This window comes from Phyllobates terribilis, unplaced genomic scaffold (assembly GCF_046119375.1).
Source record: "Phyllobates terribilis strain yellow unplaced genomic scaffold, ASM4611937v1 Scaffold_10__3_contigs__length_209671492, whole genome shotgun sequence".
NCBI classification, from domain to species: Eukaryota; Metazoa; Chordata; class Amphibia; order Anura; family Dendrobatidae; genus Phyllobates; species Phyllobates terribilis.
Genome location: NW_027362770.1, coordinates 160,681,072 through 160,704,649, shown reverse-complemented (window position 1 = coordinate 160,704,649; position 23,578 = coordinate 160,681,072). Strand labels below are relative to the sequence as shown.

General features: G+C 43.1%; 1 protein-coding gene across 1 annotated transcript; it reads left to right on the top strand.

Moving 5' to 3' along the window:
• Positions 1–1,597: 1,597 nt before the first annotated feature.
• On the top strand, positions 1,598–21,826 carry LOC141164593 (patatin-like phospholipase domain-containing protein 2). Its single transcript, XM_073650007.1, has 9 exons — positions 1,598–1,882; positions 10,709–10,941; positions 11,176–11,241; positions 14,353–14,562; positions 17,344–17,404; positions 18,606–18,815; positions 18,957–19,089; positions 19,183–19,296; positions 20,325–21,826. The coding sequence occupies exons 1-9, from the start codon at positions 1,696–1,698 to the stop codon at positions 20,584–20,586; spliced, it is 1,476 nt and encodes a 491-aa protein (XP_073506108.1). The 5' UTR covers positions 1,598–1,695; the 3' UTR covers positions 20,587–21,826.
• The last annotated feature ends 1,752 nt before the right edge of the window (positions 21,827–23,578 follow it).

The window sequence follows — 23,578 nt, the reverse complement described above, 5'->3', positions numbered from 1 at the left end:
TTTTTTAATGTATGGAGGCATGGGGCATTATATAGGGGGGGGGGTGACATCCTGCATGGGGCATTATATGGGAGGGGGTGACATCCTGCATGGGGCATTATAAGGGGGGGTGACATCCTGCATGGGACATTATATGGGGCGGGGAGCGTGACATTCTGCATGGGGCATTATATGGGGGGGAAGTGACATCCTGCATGGGGCATTATATAGGGGGGAGGTGACATCCTGCATGGGGCATTATATGTAGGGGGGGTGACATCCTGCATGGGGCATTATATAGGGGGGGGTGAAATCCTGCATGGGACATTATATGGGGGGGGTGACATATCTGCATGGGGCATTATATGGGGGGAAGTGACATCCTGCATGGGGCATTATATAGGGGGGGTGACATCCTGCATGGGCATTATATGGGGGGGTGACATCCTGCATGGGGCATTATATGGGGCGGGGGGGAATGACATCCTGCATGGGGCATTATAAAGGGGGGGGGGAGTGACATCCTGTTTGGGGCATTATAAGGGGGGAAGTGAGATCCGGCATGGGGCATTATAGGGTGGGGGTGACATTCTGCATGGGGCATTATAAGGGGTGTGACATAATGCATGGGACATTATAAGGGGGGTGACATAATGCATGGGGCATTTTAAGGGGGGAAAGTGACATCCTGCATGGGGCATTATAAGGGGGGAAAGTGACATCCTGCATGGGGCATTATATGGGGGGAACAGCCTGCATGAGGCATTATGAGGGGGGAACAACCTGCATGGAGCGTTATATGGGGGCCAGTATCCTCTATGGAGCATTTTATGGGGGCCAGTATCCTGTATGGAGGACTATGTGGGGCCCATTATACTGTATGGAGGACTATGTGGGGCCCATTATACTGTATGGAGGACTATGCGGGGCCCATTATACTGTATGGAGGACTATGCAGGGCCCATTATACTGTATGGAGGACTATGTGGGGCCCATTATTCTGTATGGAGGACTATGCGGGCCCATTATACTGTATGGAGGACTAGGTGGGGCCCATTATACTGTATGGAGGACTATACTGTCCGGTCTGCACTGTGCCCTGCGAGGAGTCTGAGCTATTGTGGAATTTACAATAGATATCACTCATGTAATGTAAGAAGTGAAATCTTTGCATTGTACTATATATATATATATATATATATATATATATATATATATATATATTTCTCTGCGGTATCTCTGCATCATGAATCGTGGTATGTGTTAAAGGGGCCACTGAGACTCTTTCGCCCAGGGACCACAAAGACCTGGAGCCGGCCCTGAGTCCGGCTACTGTACATTATGTCCTCCCACACCATAATCCCAGGAGTAGGTAATTAGTAATGCTCTCTAGAATATTTTCATTCATTATTTCTTGGGTCCACAAACACCAGAGACCGCACACTCCACGTGGTGTCATAGAGACCATCTGACTGACAGCAGAACCCTCATCACGTGATCTTTCAGTCTAGTCCCCGTGACGTCACCAGCAGGGAATCCCATGTGCGCAGGGCAGAGGCCAGTCTCGCTCCTCACGCTCTGATTGGCTTAGGCAGCCATGAGTGGGCGGGGTTATCGTGTCCTTTAAATGATTAGTACTGAGGTTCCCCGGCGCTCGCGTCATTGCTGCGCTCGGCTCCAGCGGCTTCTCCGGCTCCGTCTTTCCACACTGCTGCTATGTTTGACCGGGAGCGGGGCTGGAACCTGTCCTTCGCCGGCTGCGGTTTTCTCGGCGTCTATCATGTCGGGGTGTCCAGCTGTCTTCAGGAGAAAGCGCCGCATCTGATCACCGAGGCCACCAAGATCTACGGAGCGTCTGCCGGAGCCCTGAACGCCGCGGCGCTGGTGTGTGGCTGCTGCCTGGGTGAGTCCTTGTCATCAGACCCCCAATACAAAGAGAGCCCCCCCCCCCCCCATATCTGTAACTGGGCATGGAACCCCCCAAATGTCTAATGGAGACCCCCACCACACACAGGTGTGTGTGTATAACCAAGCCCCCCATATATACAGTAGAGCTGTCCCCAACATATACATATCACAAAGGACCCCCTTCTTCCGCCCCCTCCTGTGTAAGGTGAAGGACCGCCCCCCTTCTTCTTCCGCCCCCTCCTCTATGGATGGCGGAGGACCCTGACCGCTCCCCTCTATGGATGAGGGAGGACCCCCCTACTTCTTCTGACCCCCTCTATGGATGAGGGAGGTCCTCTCCCTCCCCTACTTCTTCTGCCCCCATCTATGGATGAGGGAGGACCCCCCCCTACTCCTTCGGCCCCCCCCCCCCCCCCCCCGGTCTATGGATGAGGGAGGACCCCCCTACTTCTTCTGCCCCCCTCTATGGATGGAGGACCCCCTCCCTGCTTCTTCTGCCCCCCCCCTCTATGGATGAGGGAGGACCCCTCCCCCCCATTACTTCTTCTGCCCCCTCTATGGATGCGGGGGGACCCCTCCCCCCCATTACTTCTTCTGCCCCCTCTATGGATGAGGGAGGACCCCTCCTCCCCCCCCCTTACTACTTCTGCCCCCTCTATGGATGAGGGAGGACCCCCCCATTACTTCTTCTGCCCCCTCTATGGATGCGGGGGACCCCTCCCCCCCCATTACTTCTTCTGCCCCCTCTATGGATGAGGGAGGACCCCTCCTCCCCCCCCTTACTACTTCTGCCCCCTCTATGGATGAGGGAGGACCCCCCCATTACTTCTTCTGCCCCTCTATGCATGCGGGGGACCCCTCCCCCCCATTACTTCTTCTCCCCCCTCTATGGATGAGGGAGGACCCCTCCCCCCATTACATCCATTTCCAGTGGAACAGCGATAAGAACAGAGTCCATGTATAATTTTTTTTTAATTATCATAACTAAATTCCTATAGAATTTGCTCCATGTAACATTTTGCATATCTCAGTAATAATATATAATGTTCAAAACATGTGTATCTATGTGTATGTGATTAATATAATATTAAGATAGTATTTTTTTTTTTATAGGATGTAGGGGAGGTTTAAGAAGTTCTGCGGAATCTGTTTTTTAATATAAATAAGTTTAATAAAAAAAGAATTATATAGTAGTAATTTTTTTCATTCTACAATATTTTTTTAAATAAAAAATTATAATAAAATCATGATAAAACAATAAATTATTTAAAAAAATATTTTAATAATAAATTGTATAATACTTAAATTGTGTAGTGACTATTTATATATATTTTTTTTACATTTATTGTTCCATGATTAATTTGTTATCCACGTTTTTAAGAAAATAAAAAAACTATTGTTAGAATAAAAAATAGAATATATTTTAATAATTGAACAATACATACCATATATCATTAGCAAAATCAAACCCAAAAACATTATTGCTGGAGGCAAGTCAGTGCCCATGGAAATCCACAAGCACACACGTGTCAAACCAGCAACATAGCTCCAGAACACATGAACAACAGAAGACAGGAATGGAGCTTTACAAAATGCAAATAGAAAAGGAATTTTATTATTGGTATAAATACATTAAAAGATACATGTAGGATCCATAAGAGGGAATATGAATCATGATGTGTGCAAAAAGAGCAGAAACCCCCCAACAACAGGCCTCAGGTAGGCATCATTAAAGTGCAAAACATGATGTGCAGCAAGTAATAAACACTAAGCACGCCCAACCACTCAAGACATGAACAGGGGAGCAAAGAATATTGCTACAGTACCCCATAATCTATACAAAATCTGAAAGCAATAATGGGCAAAAGGCAATGCAAGTGGATACACACAAAGCTGAATAGTAAAACATCAAAAAAGTAGTCAAGGCACTAACCCAAGGGCTGAAAGCTCCCCGAATGGGGAAGGGAAGAGTACAAAAGATGCAAAAAAACACCTACCCTACCCTATTCTATCTACAAAAGCGTGGCACGGCCATGGGTGCGGCCTGTGCCCCCTCGTATGCCAATCTCTTCCTGGGTTTTTGGGAGAGACAGATTTTTGGCGGCGAGGGGTCATGGGCCGCTGACCATGTGCTGTGCTGGTATAGATATATTGATGATATTTTATTTTTGTGGAGGGGCACGGCGCAGCAGCTTGAGATATTCATGGACAGACTGAACAATAACAATTCCAACATCCGGTTGACTTATAAATATGATTCAACCAAAATAGATTTTTTAGACGTCAGCCTTGCGGTCGACTCTCAGTCGTCCGTTCAGACTGACGTCTTCAGGAAAACGACAGCAGTCAATGCGCTCATACATGCTTCGTCTGCCCATGACCCTGCCACTTTGAGGGCCGTCCCGGTCGGACAGTTCCTCAGGGTGAGGCGGATCTGTTCCTCCAACCATCTGTTTGAGGCACAGGCAAGAGATCTTCAATTAAGATTTTTACAACGAGGTTATAGTCGGCGTTCCATTAAGAGAGGCTATGTGAGGGCTAAAACAACTCCAAGGTCTAAATTACTATACCAACCTAAAAGAGAGGACACGGGAAACAATAAGATCCGGTTCATCTCTACCTTTAATAGTGAGTGGGGCAGCATGTGAGCAATCTTGGCGAAACATTGGCCTATCCTTGGTGCAGAATCTTCACTAACTCAGGTCCTAGGTGATAGGCCATCCATGACCCCAAGGAGGGCTCGGAATTTGAGTGACATCATTGTTAGAAGTCACTATGTCCCTCCTAACAATACATTTCTGTCATCTTTTGAACCCACATTGGGCTGTTATCCCTGTGGGCACTGCCTTGCCTGCTCGAACGTTCTTCGATGCAAAACCTTTGACTCCGCTGGGGGTGATCGGCAATTTAAGATTCTACAATGGATCTCTTGTGGTAGTAGGAATGCCAAGAGTGTGCAAAGCAGTCATCAAAGCAAAAGGTGGCTACTTTGAAGAACCTAGAATATAACACATATTTTCAGTTGTTTCACACTTTTTTGTTAAGTATATAATTCCACATGTGTTAATTCATAGTTTTGATGCCTTCAGTGTGAATGTACAATTTTCATAGTCATGAAAATACAGAAAAATCTTTAAATGAGAAGGTGTGTCCAAACGTTTGGTCTGTACTGTGTATGTGTATGTGTATTTTAACCATACATTGGGTAACTAGTGATTTCTAAAGAATTTGAGTCTCTTCCTCAGGACTGGCTGATCTTCTGACCTCCAGGAATGTGTAGTGTGTTGGGACCAGGTTGTGATTGGCTGGTGGCAGTGAGCTGACTAATGGGCGGCCGCTCGCCCTGCCCCCTCTGTGAGAGGGGTTACTTCTGGTCAGCTCCCAGCACCATCCTGAATCTATGGCAATAATGCATTAGTTAGAGCAAAGGTTTCAGGGTGACTCCAGTTCATGCAGCTATAAGCTATATACATACAGACTGATGATATTTACCTGCTCAGGTCACCTGGGTGCAGAGGTCACATCTAGATTATATGGACTTTGTGAGAAATATTTAAATCTTACACTTTATGAAATTTTTTTTTCTTTTTTATTTTGAATCTTCCATTTTTAATGTTCTAAAATATGTAAAAATAACTACATGAAAGATATATATTTTTTACATGAAGTAAAAACTGGAAAAATCTTTTAAAAAAACCATATATATATATATATATATATATATATATATATATATATATATATATATATATATATATATATATATATATTTTACTTTACATGGTTCACTTGGATTACGTTGCCGCTGTTAATGGACTAGAGATGTAATACGCAGCCACTGTCCTTCTTTATTAATGGCAAAAACCTGTGATCGCCATTATTTAACCCTATGTATACTGTAATAGATGCTGATGTTGGAATACACAGGGTGGGCAACAGGGGGTGTGGGTAAGGAGTGATGGAATATATACATATTTACAGTATGTATAGAAAAATTTAATATATCATATAATTTTTTTAATTAAAATTATATTTGTGTATAACACAAAATACCGCTCCACCATACCGCTGCACGACCAGCTCTACCCTCACCTACTGTATCCTCACCCATCCCTCGTAGATTGTGAGCCCTCGCGGGCAGGGTCCTCGCTCCGCCTGTACCAGTCGCTGTCACATTGTGTTCAAGATTATTGAAATTGTTCTTGTATTATACCCCCTTTTTCACATGTAAAGCGCCATGGAATAAATGGCGCTATAATAATAAATAATAATAATAACATATATATTTTAATTAAAATGATATATTGTATAAATTTATATATCTGTCTGTCTGTCTGTCTATCTGTCTATCTGTCTATCTGTCTATCTGTCTATCTGTCTATCTGTCTATCTGTCTATCTGTCTATCTGTCTATCTGTCTATCTGTCTATCTGTCTATCTGTCTGTCTGTCTGTCTGTCTGTCTGTCTGTCTGTCTGTCTGTCTGTCTGTCTGTCTGTCTGTCTGTCTGTCTGTCTGTCTGTCTGTCTGTCTGTCTGTCTGTCTGTCTGTGAAATCCCGCGTCGCTCATTGGTCCGGCAGCGGCCAATCAACGCCTCGGGATTTCTGAAAAAAGATGGCGGCCGTTAGCGGCTCATCTGCGGGACGGAGATGCCCGGCGCGAGGTGCTCATCTCCTGGCCGGTAGCAGCAGAAGGACCCTGACCGCCGGCGCCGCTGACCTCCATGCGGAAGGGAGGACCGGGGAGCGCTGCTGCGAGCAGTCGCTCATCTCCCGGCTTCTCGCAGCGGAAGTAGCCGCACAGGCAGCGACGCTCCCCGGTCCTCAGCAATACGATTCGCTGATTTGTCGCGCTCTCCGCCCACGACCAATCAGTGATCTTGGCGCTAAAGTTAAACACCGCTCTGCAGATTGGTCGCGGCCGCTGCCCGCGACCAATCACCGATTTGGGCGCCACATTTAAATAGCGGCCACGACCAATCACCGATTTTTGGCGCCGCATTTAAACACTGCTGTGCTGATTGGTTGCGGCTGGCGTCCGCGCCTAATCAGCGAGATTGGCGCCAAATTTAAACACCGCGCCAATAATGCTGATTAGTCGCGGCCGGCAACCGCGACCAATCAGCAGAACGTTGTTTACATTTGGCGCCAATCTCGCTGATTGGTTGCGGCCGCCAGCCGACCGTGACCAATCAGCATTATTGGCGCCAAATTTAAACCCCGCTCTGCTGATTAGTCGCGACCGCTGGCTGTGACCAATCTGCGATATAGCCGCCAAATTTTAACACCGCTTTGGTGATTGGTCGCGGTTGCCGGCCTTGACCAATCAGCGATTTTGACGCCAAATTTAAACACCGCTCTGCTGATTGCGCCCTGTCGGCCGCATACCTATTCTAGAATACCCGATGCATTAGAATCGGGCCACCATCTAGTAATATTATAATCTCTATCCTTATGTAGTTGAAAAGCCTAGGGTCCATTTAAAGGACTTCAGACAATAAAAAAAGGAAAGATTAAAGAAAATTAAAAATAAGAGACGAAAAAAATCCCGTAAGTGCAATTTTTTATTTTTTTCCATTAAAAAAAATATATATATATATACACCTACCTCCTTGGATGTCCCTTCAACCTATACTATACCTGTGTAACATTGATAACTTCTTTAAAAAAAAAACAGCACTTCAGAAGAAATTCGTCCTTCAAAAATATAAATTGCAGTCAACTATCTTATATAATATTTTTATTTTTATTTTTTTTTCCTTTTGCAACAGCGCCACTCTTATCTATTGGTGGTACCTGGTATTGCAATTCATTCTCTTAATTGAACGTGGAAAAGCTTCAATAGCAGATGGAGGGATGAGTGGCACTCTTTGTAAATAATAGAATAAAATTAAAATTCCTTTTTTTTTTATTTTTTTTTTTTATTTGATTTCCCCCTCCTTTCCTAATCTGTGCAGAACCCCTTTAAAATGAAAAAAATAAAATAAAAAACTAATAGATTTAAAAATAAAAGTCCTTATGAGACCCCCCATGTCATCCGGTGGGTGTCGTGGCTGGCAGGATCTGACAACCTGGCTTGTGAATTAATGATCACATATTGCTGTTGATATTCTGCAATCTGAGTCTGACCTCTGACCTTTCACTAAATTTATTGCCCATCTGAGACATGGCAGTGACTCCATCTTGTGTTACAGGGAAGTAAGTAAATACCCTCTAAATCCCCCGGTGACTGGAGTCTGGAGTTTGGCCCCCTGCTGTTTGAGCGGTTTCTGATCTTTGCCCCTAGATAATGCCGGTTACGTAAGTGGGATAATAACGTTTCGCCTGTTTACTTGGCATTTTGTACAGATTTCCAAATCTGAACTTGGTTTCAGAGATCATCCAACATGTCGCCATCGCTGGGAGGGAGCGCCGGTGAAATAAGGACAGTGGCCTGATATGAGGACAAATGGGACACATGTCACTGTCTGGTGACCAGAAGTGTCTCGCTCTGGAGGACCCGGCATGTCTGTACTGTAAAAAGAATCAGCATGTTTTTTCTATGTAATCTGAGAGCAGCATGATGTAAGGGCTGAAACCCTGATTCCAGCGATGTATCACTTACTGGGCTGTTTAAATAAAATTAGTGTTTTATCAGCAGGAGATCATCACTACAGGACTAGGTGTCTGGCTCCTCCTAATCCAGCCACACCCACACCACCGATTGGCTGCTTTCTATGAAAGTAGCCAATCAGTGGCGGGGGTGTGGTTATATAGAGCTCAGCATTCTAAGATCTGCTGCAAAGAAAACTGTGACTGTATCAAAATGACAGCAAGCTGACACATCGCTGGAATCAGGATCTCAGCCCCTACATGTTGCTGCTCTCAGATTACATAGAGAAAAGTTTTGTGACAGATTCCCTTTAAATACGTAGACCTGATAGGAATTTATGGACTGTAATACTTAATTTCACCTATGGTGGCGCTGCAGGAAAAGTAAAGTAGATTGCTGTTGATCACTTGAGGTCCCAAGAGTGAAACACCCCCTTAGGGTCAGGGGACTAAAGGGATTGTTCATAGTGTGCACATTTATAGGATAGGACCTAGGACTGTGCGGGATACGGTTATGTCTCGCTGCTCATGTTTGGCCCCAAGGCTTACAATCTATGAGCCGACCTCAGGTTCACTAACTGAGGTTACTGCAGGTAACAAACATGCGTGAGCCGAGTGGATAATCTCTGAGCAGCTCGGGGCTTAGTCCGAGATCCGGGAGTCAGGGCCGAGTTCTGTCGGTTTTTCAATAATAGAACATGTACCCCGTATAGTCGCTGTTCACATGTCTGTAGGTTTCTTCTCGTGGAGACATGTCTGTTTTGGATGTGTGTTGTGACACAATGGGTCTATGAAGAGGGGGAAAAAACAAACAAACCAGGCAACATATGGGTGTCATCCCTGGAAAACAAACAAAACAATAAAAAAACACAAAAAAAGGACCACAGACAAATGGGGCCGTGCAGATGAGCGTCCCCCCCCCCCCCTTTCCCTATGGCCTGAATCTGAGTGTGATAAAAAATAAAAAGATGACCCCCCCCCCCCTACATTCAAGTCCATGGGAGCCTAAAAGCAAAATGCCATATGGAGCCACAGTACAGCATCTGTTTTCTGTACAGATACATTATAATTCTGTAAGATCCTAAAGTGTAAATGGTCCTGTACACTAGTAGCTGCTGCAAAAAAACCCATTGCATATGGATGACCAGCGAGGAAAAATCACCTCTTCTATATGAAAATTATTATTGTTTTATATATAATGTATCATTATTATGAACATTATTTAGAATGTCACATATATCTGTACTAATATATATGTACTTTTGTTCATAATTTTTTTTATTTTATTGTAAAGTATTTTTTTTTCGTTTTTTTTTCTGGGATGTGGTGGGGGTAGGGTGGTAAGTGTAAAGTCCTGCAAATGTTTTTAAATTTTATATTCTAAAAAAAAATGTATTAAAATATATTTTTTTTTATTTTAATAAAATGTCAACCATGAATGATTTAATAAATCATATATTTTATTGTATCATCTCATTGTGACTGTTGTGATATGGAAGGTAAAGTTCACCTTGCGACAGATATTATCTTGTCAACGTGCCGATTATTAGCTAATATTCTGTGTTTTTTTTTTTTTTTTTACCCTCTCCATCTTTACATAAACTTGTTACAGAGATAAACATGTAATATTCCTGGTGCACTATGGTGTACTATTATGGTGCTATTATTGATATCCATTATACGTGATGATTTATTGGTACACAGATAAAGGATTAGAGCTTGTTCACACCAGGAGTTTTAGCTGCAATTTTTATTTTTTTTTTGTTATGCAGCGTATTTAGTGAGTAAACTACAGAGCACTTTACAGTATCGGCATAATAAATTAGATTTCTGAAACCTCATGCAAATTCTGTTTTTTATATATATATAATATAATATATATATATATATATATAACTCTTCTTAACCCCTCAAATGAATGGGTTAAAAACTGAACAACAATTCACACATAAGCAGTGTTTTTCCTGCCACCACTCATTTAGGGTCCAGAAATAAAATGGCACATGTCGGTGGGAAGGTGCTGCTAAAATTACAATTTTTGGTTCTTGGACCTCCTAGTTTTGTCCGAACTTCAAAGGGAAATGGCGCCTAAGATTACTACTATTGTGGATTGCATTGAAAACTGTTTAAAAAAAAAAAAAAATTCTCACTGGTGGTGATTCCTGTATGATAAAAAGGAGAGATTTCTTTCTTTTTTTTTAAATTCGATGATTATTTTAATGTCTTTGTAGCTGACTGTTGTTCAGATGTAATGGAAGTGGCAAAGGAAGCCAGGAAGAGGAATTTGGGACCGCTACATCCTTCTTTTAACTTGGTCAAGATCCTAAAGAACGGACTGTACAGAAACTTCCCTGAAAATGCACACGAGCGGGCGTCGGGGAAACTCTGCATATCGCTTACTCGGGTCTCGGATGGGGAAAACGTGCTGGTGTCTGATTTCGGCTCTAAAGAGGAGCTTATTCAGGTATGGATAACAACATGGAGACTGAATTCTTTCTGGACTCTTCAGGCTGATGGCTAAGAAGGCGTGGGGGAGAAAGAACTTACCGTAATTCATACATCTACCTCCATCTTTTAAGAGATTGAAACCCTATTGATCTTTTATCTAATCTCTGGTGTTTGTGTACGTGATCTTGAGCGTCATATTTGATTTCCTTTATCACTTTATCCACCTGACTTCATTACCCTTTTCCCACAGGCCTTAGTATGCAGCGCTTTTGTCCCTATTTACTGTGGGATCATCCCGCCAACATTCAGAGGCGTGGTAAGTGTTCTTATCTAAGAAGGATTCACCTAAATTAGGTATAATAAACCCTTAACGGAATAAAGCCAAATATTTTACGGAAAGCAGATTTATAGATTTAAAGCCCTGGTTAAACAATCCTGGAAATTACCGTCAAGAACCATGACCCCCGGCCAACCTCAAAATAAAGACTCGCCTTCCTATGGCAGAGAACATGAATGACCGGTCATGTGTTTGTGACTTGCATGATCATCAGTGATCACTTGGATGGGACTTTGATAAGTGCCACAATTTAAAAAATAAATTAAAAAAATTTGTGCTTTTGTTTACCAAATTATATATAAAATTATATGTATATTCTAAAATGTAGTTAAAAATGTATAAAAAAAATAATTTTAATGAAAATATTTACATAAAATTTTAATTTAAAATGTTATATACTTAATTAAAAAGCAAAATCTATATATAGTAAAATAAAAAATTATATATATATATATATATAATCTCTAATCTCTATCCGGCAGCGGCCAATCAGCGACGCGGGATTTCAGAAAAAAGATGGCGGCCGTTAGCGGCTCATCTGCGGGACGGAGCTTAGCGGCGATGCAGCCGGGAGATGACCGGCGCGAGGCGCTCATCTCCCAGCCGCTAGCAGCAGAAGGACCCCGACCGCCGGCGCCGCTGACCTCCATGCGGCTAGGGTGTGAAGGGAGGACCGGGGAGCGGCGTTGCGGGTCGGGATACTTCTGCTGCGAGAAGCCGCTCATCTCCCGGCTTCTCGCAGCGGAAGTAGCCGCACAGGCAGCGGCGCTCCCCGGTCCTCACCAATACGATTCGCTGATTGGTCGCGGTCTCCGCACGCAACCAATGAGTGATCTTGGCGCCACATTTAAACACTGCTGTGCTGATTGGTCGCGGACGCGACCAATCAGCGAGATTGACGGCAAATTTAAATACCGCTCTGCTGATTGGTCGTGACCGCTGGCCGCAACCCATCAGCATTATTGGCGCCAAATTTAAACCCCGCTCTGCTGATTGGTCACGGCCAGCGGTCGCGACCAATCTGCGGTATAGGCGCCAAATTTTAACAACGCTTTGCTGATTGGTCACGGTTGCCGGCCTCAACCAATTAGCGATTTTGGCACCAAATTTAAACACCGCTCTGCTGATTGCACCCGGTTGGCCGCATACATCTAGAATACCCGATGCGTTAGAATCGGGCCACCATCTAGTGTATGTATGTATATATATATGTGTATATATATATATATATATATATATATATATATATATATATATATATATATATATATATATATATATATATATATATATATATATATATATATATATATATATATATATATATATATATATATATATATTATTAGTACAGACCAAAAGTTTGGACACACCTTCTCATTTAAAGATTTTTCTGTATTTTCAGGACTATGAAAATTGTACATTCACACTGAAGGCATCAAAACTATGAATTAACACATGTGGAATTATATCCTTAACAAAAAAGTGTGAAACAACTGAAAATATGTCTTATATTCTAGGTTCTTCAAAGTAGCCACCTTTTGCTTTGATAACTGCTTTGCACACTCTTGGCATTCTCTTGATGAGCTTCAAGAGGTAGACACCAGAAATGGTCTTCCAACAATCTTGAAGGAGTTCCCAGAGATGCTTAACACTTGTTGGCCCTTTTGCCTTCAATCTACGGTCCAGCTCACCCCAAACCATCTCGATTGGGTTCAGGTCTGGTGACTGTGGAGGCCAGGTCATCTGGCGTAGCACCCCATCACTCTCCTTCTTGGTCAAATAGCCCTTACTCAGCCTGGAGGTGTGTTTGGGGTCATTGTCCTGTTGAAAAATAAATGATGGTCCAACTAAACGCAAACCGGATGGAATAGCATGCCGCTGCAAGATGCTGTGGTAGCTATGCTGGTTCAGTATGCCTTCAATTTTGAATAAATCCCCAACAGCGTCACCAGCAAAGCACCCCCACACCATCACACCTCCTCCTCCATGCTTCACGGTGGGAACCAGGCATGTAGAGTCCATCCGTTCACCTTTTCTGCGTCGCATAAAGACACGGTGGTTGGAACCAAAGATCTCAAATTTGGACTCATCAGACCAAAGCACAGATTTCCACTGGTCTAATGTCCATTCTTTGTGTTCTTTAGCCCAAACAAGTCTCTTCTGCTTGTTGCCTGTCCTTAGCAGTGGTTTCCTAGCAGCTATTTTACCATGAAGGCCTGCTGCACAAAGTCTCCTCTTAACAGTTGTTGTAGAGATGTGTCTGCTGCTAGAACTCTGCGTGGCATTGACCTGGTCTCTAATCTGAGCTGCTGTTAACCTGCGATTTCTGAGGCTGGTGACTCGGATAAACTTATCCTCAGAAGCAGAGGTGACTCTTGGTCTTCCTTTCCTGGGGCAGTCCTCATATGAGCCAGTTTCTTTGTAGCGCTTGATGGTTTTTGCAACTGCACTTGGGGACACTTTCAAAGTTTGCCCAATTTTTCGGACTGACTGACCTTCATTTCTTAAAGTAATGATGGCCACTCATTTTTCTTTACTAAGCTGCTTTTTTCTTGCCATAATACAAAATCTAACAGTCTATTCAGTAGGACTATCAGCTGTGTATCCAACAGACTTCTGCACAACACAACTAATGGACCCAACGCCGTTTATAAGGCAAGAAATCCCACTTAATAAACCTGACAGGGCACACCTGTGAAGTGAAAACCATTTCCGGTGACTACCTCTTGAAGCTCATCAAGAGAATGCCAAGAGTGTGCAAAGCAGTCATCAAAGCAAAAGGTGGCTACTTTGAAGGACCTAGAATATAAGACATATTTTCAGTTGTTTCACACTATTTTGTTAAGTATATAATTCCACATGTGTTAATTCATAGTTTTGATGCCTTCAGTGTGAATGTAGAATTTTCATAGTCATGAAAATACAGAAAAATCTTTAAATGAGAAGGTGTCCAAACTTTTGGTCTGTACTGTATATTAGATAAATATAGATAGATATATAGAGAGAGAGATTTCTTTTTAATAAAAAAAAAAAAATTACAGGAAAATTCAAATCTCTTTTTTTTCTTGATTTCCATTTTCTCTGCAGCGTTATGTCGATGGTGGAATTAGCAATAATTTGCCTGAATATGAGTTGAAGAACACAATCACAGTCTCTCCATTCTCTGGGGAATCCGATATTTGCCCGAGAGACAACTCAACCAATTTCCATGAGCTGCGAGTAACCAACACCAGCATTCAGTTCAGCCTGGAGAATCTTTACCGATTGACTCGCGCCCTCTTTCCACCAGAACCTAAAGTAAGAAACAACATTGTCTTGTCTTACTCAGTTTCTATTTACCTCAAAGGCTAACATTGATGTAGCCACTAAGTGCGTCTCATTAGAATCTGTGACATCATTTTTTTTAATTTATTTATTTATTTTTTATTTATTTTATAAAGGAATGTGTCATGAGAAAAGGACCTACTTTTTAAATCTGGTTATATTCCTTATTTATTTAAAAAATAAATAAACAAACTTTTGCACTGGTCATTCGGGCAATTCTCGACTCCTATGTCTTCTTACAGGGAATGCACTTGCACATTAGCAGCAATGAACAGACTCCTCCCCCTATCATTTGTGTTAAGCATCTAATGAGCATGTGTAAAGGTGATTGTGAAAACAGGAAGAATAGGGGGGGCTGCGGCATTGTCAATTGTGACTTTTGGATCTTGTGTTATCAGCTGTGTAAACCTGCCTCTGATAATGGGATTTCTGGAAAGACTTCTGTAAAAAAAACAGGAAGTATCAGTGTAAAATGGCCCCAGTGACCAGTCTCAAAATTAATGGAGATTGTGATGGTGGTGAGGGGGGGGGGGGGTGTCAAAATGAATGGAGATTGTGATGTGGGGATGTGATAATTGTTGTGCTAATTGTTGTGCTAATTGTTGTGATAATTGTCAACGTAAAAAAAAACAAAAAAAAACAGTACATCTAACACAAAAACCTGATTTTAACCAATAGGTTATTTTCTACTTTCATTCCCTTTTTAAGGTGGCCATACACACTAGTCATTTTGGCTGAACATGCTTTTTTTTTATTTATTTATTTTTTTTGCAGCCAGTTAAACATCTAATGGGGCTTTTCTATTTTTCCCACGATTGCAGATGTTGTAGAAAGGATGATTGGGCAGGTAGATTTCGATATGCCTGATCCTTTTTGTTTTTGTTGAAGATGAATCTCCTCCAGAGATGTTTGGCAGCAGTTTATTTTTCTCTCCTCAGTCAGCTGAGTGAGCGGAGCAGGGATGGTTATGACTCGCCCCCTGGGCCGTGGGGTACCCAAGACCGGGCTTCTGTTCGATGCTGGGAGTAGTAGTGGCGACCCGATCCCGTGGCTCAGGGTGGTCAGACCAAATTGTGGCAGTCTATCAGTGTTTTGGAATGTCTGACTACGCCACCCGTGGATTGCGGTCAGGGATGACTGCCGCTGCAAGGCAGACCGCTGAGGCTGGTGTTGGTGTGCAGCACAGGGATAGGATAACTCCCCACGGGAAGAGTGTAGCCTCAGGGCAATGTAGGTGGATGCTGGGGGTGATGGTGCAGGCGCAGCATAAATCACACAGAGTCCAATGGTGCAGTTCAGGCCTTTTACTCACAGTTGATATCCAAGTCACTTCTGTCAGCAAGGACTGCCTGAGCCGTGCTGCGCTCACCAGGTGAGGGGCTCGGTCAACCCCCAGGCAGTTCAGGAGTATGGCACAGGACCCCCTTCTATCCTTTCTCTGGCCTCTCGTGCCCCACCAGTGACCAAACTTCTGTCTGGCTGCCTCGGGCCTTCTCTGGTAAAACTTGGCGCCAGTTTCCCTGACCCTATGTGGTGCCTTCCTAGCGGGTGTAGCAAGGGGTCACACCAATAAATGATCACGACCTCTGGTTCTTGGCTGAGGGATGATTTACCTCCACCAACTTGGGAATCCGGTACCCTTCTGTGGCCTGACCCTTCACCCGATATAACGCGGGTTTGCAAAGGTTGCTGTCCATTCTGCTCTCTTAGGATCCCTTCTGCCTCCTTGTTTCTGGAGCCTTTCTACTCCTGTCTCTCCTCTTTCCTCCCTTCTCCTCCTTCTCTCTTCCCTCAGGCTCCGGCCTCTGTGCTAGGCCTGCCCATGCAGCAGCTCTGCTCCCTGCCTTCTCCTCTCACAGAACTTCTCACTGACTAAGATGGCTCCCACCTTTTTATCTGCTTCACTGTGTCTGAGCCCAGGTGACCTGCACCCAATGAGCTCCTTCCTGTGCTCCAGAAACTGTCCCCTTCTGCTCCTACATCACTGGGTTTTCCTCCCCCCTCCCCACTCCAGCCAGGGACATGGTCAGTTGTGCCTGCAATTATATGGGAGCACCGTTGAGCTGTCCCCCGGAAATGGGGTGTGTGTGATGCATGCAGCTAACTGAGCCCTGGTCCATACTCCATTCTTACCCGGGAGTGGAATATCACACCTCTGGTTGAGGTGCAATACCTCTGTGGCAACCGGACCCTCGGGGCGCTACAGTTATGGGGGAGATGAGAGGAATAGTTTGACAGTCTGGAGTGTATGGCCTGCTTTACAGGTTTCTAATGACTAATCTAATTTTCCTGAGTATTGGTTCAGCCTCCTCTACATGGTTTGGTGACATTAATAACTCATTCTGGATTGGCCCAGAACTTAAAATTGGGCCAAAAGGGGCACACTGGGCCCAATTCACAAACTCATTTGCACCCTTCCTGTCTAGTTTTTGGTGTGCTTTTTTTTTTTTTTGGCACCATGCGAAAAACTTGTGGTTTCCCAACCGTTTTTGTCTGATTCATCAATTGTCACTTTCTAAAGTCACAATTTTTGGACAAATATATAATCCAATCCTTGTAATACTGCACTTCTCCTTTGGGGGCACTGTCTCATTTAGTGTGATGTGCAGAAGTGATTCAATGTTCAGGTGATCAGTTTTAAGATCTAGTACTCCTTAGCCATGACTTGACAATTACTTTTTTTTTTAATGTCTAGTTGAGCGTTCCGCCATGTTTGTTCACTGTTTTTCATGGTCCTGATATTTGTCTTCACAGGTTCTGTTAGAGATGTGTCAACAGGGCTACAATGACGCGCTTAGATTCCTAAAAGACAACAGTACGTCTTATTACTTTATTTTTTTTTGAATGTCCTCTTCCTGACTCCGCTGCTTTGTGTCTTTCGATGTAAAGTTCTTCGATGCAACACTGTAATATACGTATTCATATTGCAATACATTTGTTACAACTGGCGCTATATATGCATCTTTGATCTGTACCCTCCTCGCTGCTGGAGGGGGCGCCACTGGGGTCAGTGTGACTGTTAATTAATAATCATTCTACAGCTGTATTAGTTACACATTGTAATGCTGCTGTTTGGTCTCTGTATGTTGGTATTATATCTGTGCACTATGTGGCAGTATTAAGCATTTTCTTACACCTTACCACAGTGAATGGTGATACTTTATAGGATCACTATAATAGTCCTGTTTAGTCTCCGTGGGACAGATTTATTAAAAACAATCAGAGCTCATACTCAGTGGGTGCCATCATTTATATTCTATTATGTCACCTTCCTCGACTAGGATAAGCTCCAATCACTGCTGTTTAACTCCTTTTAATGCCGCTGTCAATTACTGGCAGTGGCATTCAAATGGCGCAGTCACCAGTAGCTGATGGGTTGCAATGGCAGCAGGGGGCCTGTTGAAGGGACGACCATTGTCACAATCTTTGTAAACCTATGAAAGCTATCCACTATTTAATATATATATTATGCACATGAACATTAGCTGCAATGAACAGACTCCTCCCCCATCTTTTGTGTTACGCATCTAATGCGTGTGTGAATTTTAATTAAAATAAGTAAATGTGTTAATTAATCACACACACCCTTTTTTTCCCATCTGAAATAAAATTAAAAAAAACAATATATTTGCCAGATCTGTCCAATTTTTAAAAATGTAAAACAAACTGAAATTGCAAAAAAAATATATATTTTTTTTATCTGCACACTTCTTCCCCAAAAATGCAATGTAAATGTTCAAAATGTCATATTTACCCCAAAATGGCATCAGTAAAGACATCTTACAAAAAAAATACAAACTCTCATACAGCCAAAAAAAAAAAAAAATGGCAGCACGAAAAAATATTGAATAACGTGCGGCACACCAGCTGATACAAAACTACTAATCAACATGCTAGGAGTTGTAGTTTATGAGCACCTGGGGATCTACCAAGTAGAGTTCTCTGCCCTATAGTATACCTAATAAACTCAGAAGAAAAAATCATATAATCTAATTTTTTTTTTTGCATTTTTTTAGATCTTTTGAAATTGCCATCGCCCTATTTGGATGTTCAACAAAAACAAAAAGGTTTGGGGTCTGTCTGCAGCAGCCCAGAGTGTATTGCAGCCCCCCGCCCTAAGAAGGAGGCGAAGAAGGAAAGTGACGAGACCACAGTGGTGAAGAGAGCACGCTGGCCACTAGACAGGAGGAGGATAATGGAAAAACTGCCACCTACACTGTACAAAGGTAATGGCGCCCCTATAATAACTTTTTCAAATTCTCCCCATTTTGTTGTTTTTGTTTTTTTTTTAAAAGATTTCCATCAATTAAATTCTTTATCCACCAGATTATACAATCATTACTTCTTGTTAATTTTATTTACGGTAGCTTTACAAGAAGCCTGCAAGGAGAAGGAAGGCCTCTACAATCAGATCACCAGCCTCTTGCCCGTGCGGGTGGCCTCCTATATGGCTCTGCCTTGTACTCTGCCTCTGGAATCTGCCTATTCTATGGCACTAAGGTGAGAACTAGGGGGCGCCATACTCAGAGTATAAAGACCCAATCATGGTGATCACACTGACTTTGCTTCTATACATTGTACCTGTGTGTGTAGATTAGTAGACTGGTTCCCTGATATCCCGGATGATGTTCGTTGGATGCAGGAGACTGTGCGTTCTGTGGCTGGAACGGTCTACCACCAAGCGAGGAAGAGGCTGCTACCGGCAAGGTAGGTGGACGCGGCCTGATTCTTCATGAGCTAAGAGGGGACGTCTAGATTAGTGAAAAACTTTTGCTTAGTAGCCTCTCCAACAACTGGCCAATTTTGGGCTTGAGTTAAATTTTTTGGTCCCCTAGTCAGCTGATAATGGGAGGAAGTAGTCAATGAAACCATTGACAGTCCAGGTCCTTCAAAGCGTGCTGCTCTTTAAGGGTTGAAGGAGGCCTAGAACAAGGGACCACACACTATGGATTCAAGATGTCCTCATAGGTCATATGTCTGGTTAGATGCCCCCTCATCAGAAAACATATGAGGACACCTTGAATCCATAATGTGTGGTCCCCTGTTCTATGCCTAATTTCAACCACCCACTATAGATTCAAGATGTCCTCATAAATCATGTCTCGTTAGATGACCCCCTTATCAGAAGACCTATGAGGACATCTTGAATCCATAGTGGATGGTCCTTTTTCTTAGTCTAAAATGTCCCCATAGGCCTCCTGATAAGGGGTCCTCTAACCAGACATATGACCAATGATGACATCTTGAGTCCATAGAGGTTAGTCCCCTACTAACTAAAAATGTTCTGTGTTTTCAGATGTCCTTTTAAGAATATTTTTGAGTCTTTAGAGGGTGGTCTTCCATTATAGACCCCTATTATGATCTGGTAGAACAGTGTGCAAGGTTCCTTTTGTGTGACTCCTGCAGACAGGAGTGGTGCAGAAAGCATCCATGGTTTTCTTATCTCACACAACCCCTTTTTAATCCTTGCCTGCACCATGACTATACATGATATGTTGGTTGTGGGCATATGGAGGAGGCACAGGATCTGAGACTGCACAATACAGGATGGGTGCCAGCTGTGTTATACAGCCAGCAACTGGAGCTAGCCACAATAGTTGATGTTCAACCATTTAGATGCTGCTGTCAATTGCTGAAGCTTTCTGAAACCTTCCGCCGCCATCTTGGTATTAGAAAATGACGACACAAACCCAAATTCTTGTTATATTTTTAATTTTTTTTCTTCTGTCCTACAGACCACCGATTCGCAGCACCTTAAGGAAGTGTCTGAGCCTCCCGGTTCCATTCCACCAGACGTCGTCCTATGTGTTCCCGAATAACTACTGTTCCATGGATCTTGAGAGCTGGGTGTTTGATTTCTCCAGCCCTATGAATTCGGAGGACTCTGCCTTCCACATGGCAAAACGTGGCTATCCTTCCTTCAGTCCTGATGACTCTGGAGTGGAGATGAGCTTCTCCATTGAAGATGTAGATACTTCTTCAGAACTCAGTTTCTAGGTTTTACTGGAATGAAGATTTATCTTGTGTGGTGCTGGGATATCCAGTGAGAAAAGGAGCCTTCTACCCATGTCTAGGAAGGAGGACGCTCTCTGGTCACTGACCTGTGATCCATCTACTGTGGTGCAAGACCCCATCCTGTGTTCTGAACTGCACTTGGTGACTTCACGTTAAAAGGGCTAATTACTATTAAACTGTGCTAGGTTATGTTCGGTATTGAAGCATGTGTAACGGAGTTGCAATACCAGACACAACCTGCAGACAGGGGTGGTGCTGTCTTGGTAGAAAGCAGTCAGTGTTTTCTAAACTTGGCCTTTCCTTGGCCATACAGCCTTATGCAATGCTTCCTATCAAGCCCGCTCAATAAGTTGTGAATATTTCTAGTCTTTACTGGACCCTGAAGAAGGCACATTATCTATAGTTGTCACCCTTGCATTTGCATTGATCAGCTATGGATGTGCTTTGTCCGGGATCAGAAACTGCGGCACACATGTGCATGGGTTGTCTGGATTTGCAGCCCCACTGCTGTGAATAGAACTGGGCTGCAATACCACACACAACCTAAGGACAAGGGTGGTGCTATTTTTTGTAGAAAAAATATATATATTTTTCTACTCTTAAGGCAATATCTTGAACATTTTTGGAGGAAAAAAAAAAGGGGGAGAAGTTTACATAGGAGTTGTTTTTGGGAACATATTGATAGATTCTGTACACTTTCACATGCTGCCTCTCCTCTGTGTAATAATGGTGAAGTTTGGTGTTAAAAATAAGCTGAATTTCTGTATTTTAATGATCAAAGACAAAAAAAAGTTTGCCTTTTTATTGTACTTTATATTTTAGCACTTTTATATGTCCAGAACGCTGGACACTTGGTGTGGCCTCCAGCGTTCCTGCAATGTGCATCTTGTGGAGGGTATTAATTATGGGGAAAAAAGTCAATGGAGAACCTGTAGCATCTCTGTTTTAAAGGGGTTATCCGAGAATTGAAAAAGTCATGAATATATTAAATTAGTATCACGCTTGTTTAGACTAGAGGTGATGACCATAGCAAACTACAATGACTGCCGTCGTGTTAAACCGATAGAAACCTGTCCTAGAATATTAATTGCATGGATACCTGTGAGCCCGTGTAGTGGCGCTTCCTACTGTGAGCATATCTAGCGGAGCTTCCTACTGTGAGCATATCTAGCGGAGCTTCCTACTGTGAGCATATCTAGCGGAGCTTCCTACTGTGAGCATATCTAGCGGAGCTTCCTACTGTGAGCATATCTAGCGGAGCTTCCTACTGTGAGCATATCTAGCGGAGCTTCCTACTGCGCATGTTCACAAGCACCCATCCTATTAATATCCTACGGCTGGTTTAGTTACTATGTGATTACGTGATTTTTTCAATTAAAAGTATTACATTTATTTATAATGCCATTATCAATTTTTTTTTCCCCCCAGAAGACCCCTTTAAAAAACAAAATAAAACTGTGAACCTCATGTTCTAAAATGGACATTAGCTTGGGTAGCCCATGGATTTAAAGGGGTTGTCTGGTGAAAACTTCTTGATCGGTGGGGGTCCGACCCCTGAGACCAGTGCTAATCAGCAGAACAGAACACTTTGGAAGGGAGTGGCAGTGCGCATGATGGACCACTGATCTATTCATTGCCTATGGGGCTGCCGAGAGCTGCTCTCCGCGCCCCATAGAGAATGAATGGAGCGTTGGTCTGGGGTTTGACCTGTTGCTCCATTTTAGTGAGGATGAAGGTGTCCTGTTGGGGATAAATTTGGCAGGACGCAGCTGTCGGATCCCCATCGATTAACCCCATTTTAAAATGCTGTAAGTGGTATTATATCTCCACCCTACTCTAATTGTACGGAGCTGCAATACCCGGTACCACCTACAGACAGGTGTGGCAGTATTTCTAGTAGAAAGCTGACATTTTTAGTCAGGCTTGTTTCACATGGACCATGCTTGTATGGGAATTCCTAGCCTGACCACCGCTGGATCTCCTGACCCAAGCTAGCTGCCTTTAGGCCGACATGAGGCCGTGAGGAATTTTGGTGGTGGTCAGGGTGGATAATCCCAAACGAGTAAAAATGTGAAAGCGGCCTAACGCATGATGAACTAGAAGCCCATGGTAATGCTAACAGTAAGACTGTCCTTGTTGCCCATTGCAACCAATCACAGTGCAGCTTTCATTTGAAAAGATGAAAGCTTTGCTGTGATTGGTTGTTATAGGTAAACAAAGACAGATTTACTGTTAGCATCTCCATGGGCAAACTTTAAGACTGTCTTTGTTGCTAATAGAAACCAATCCGTTAATTTATTTTTCAAAGCTGCTTTAGAAATGATGGCTATTGGCAACAGGGAGAGTCTTATGGTCTCTAGTCTTGATAAATCTGTCCCATAATGGGTTGTAAATGTGAAAAAAGAAAAAAAAATTAAAGGGGCGGGGAACAGACATCATGGGAAGTTTGGGCTTTGACACGGAGTGGACCTAAAACTTTTAGGCACACCCTTTCTAAGGTCTAAGATGCCTCATATTTGTCAAACTGGCAAATATGAAATGGCCACCTACCAGTCGCACGCAGAGGTGGTCGCCATATTGTGTGGCGGTGATGTTCTCTAGTTCGGCGCTTTCATTTGGGCACTGTGTGCCTCCATTTTGACTTTTTAATGAAGGCCTTGGCTGCCTCATAAGTCGCTTTGTGTATTGGGCCTGGTTAAAGGCATTGTATGACCACAAAAAAAAAAAAACATGGCTGCCTTTATGTAGTAATGGCACCACTCTCCTCCATGCGAAATGTCTGGTACTGCAGCTAAGCATCATTTTGAGGCTGAGTTTAAGTACCACACATGGCCCACTGGTGTTGATTCTGGAAAAAGTCAGCCATGTTTTTGTTTGAAAAAAAAACCCCTTTAAGGTGTGTAATTTTTTATTAATTACTGCTGCTTTAAATCTGATCTGACGGGTGCTGAACGCTTACCTTAAGCACACCACT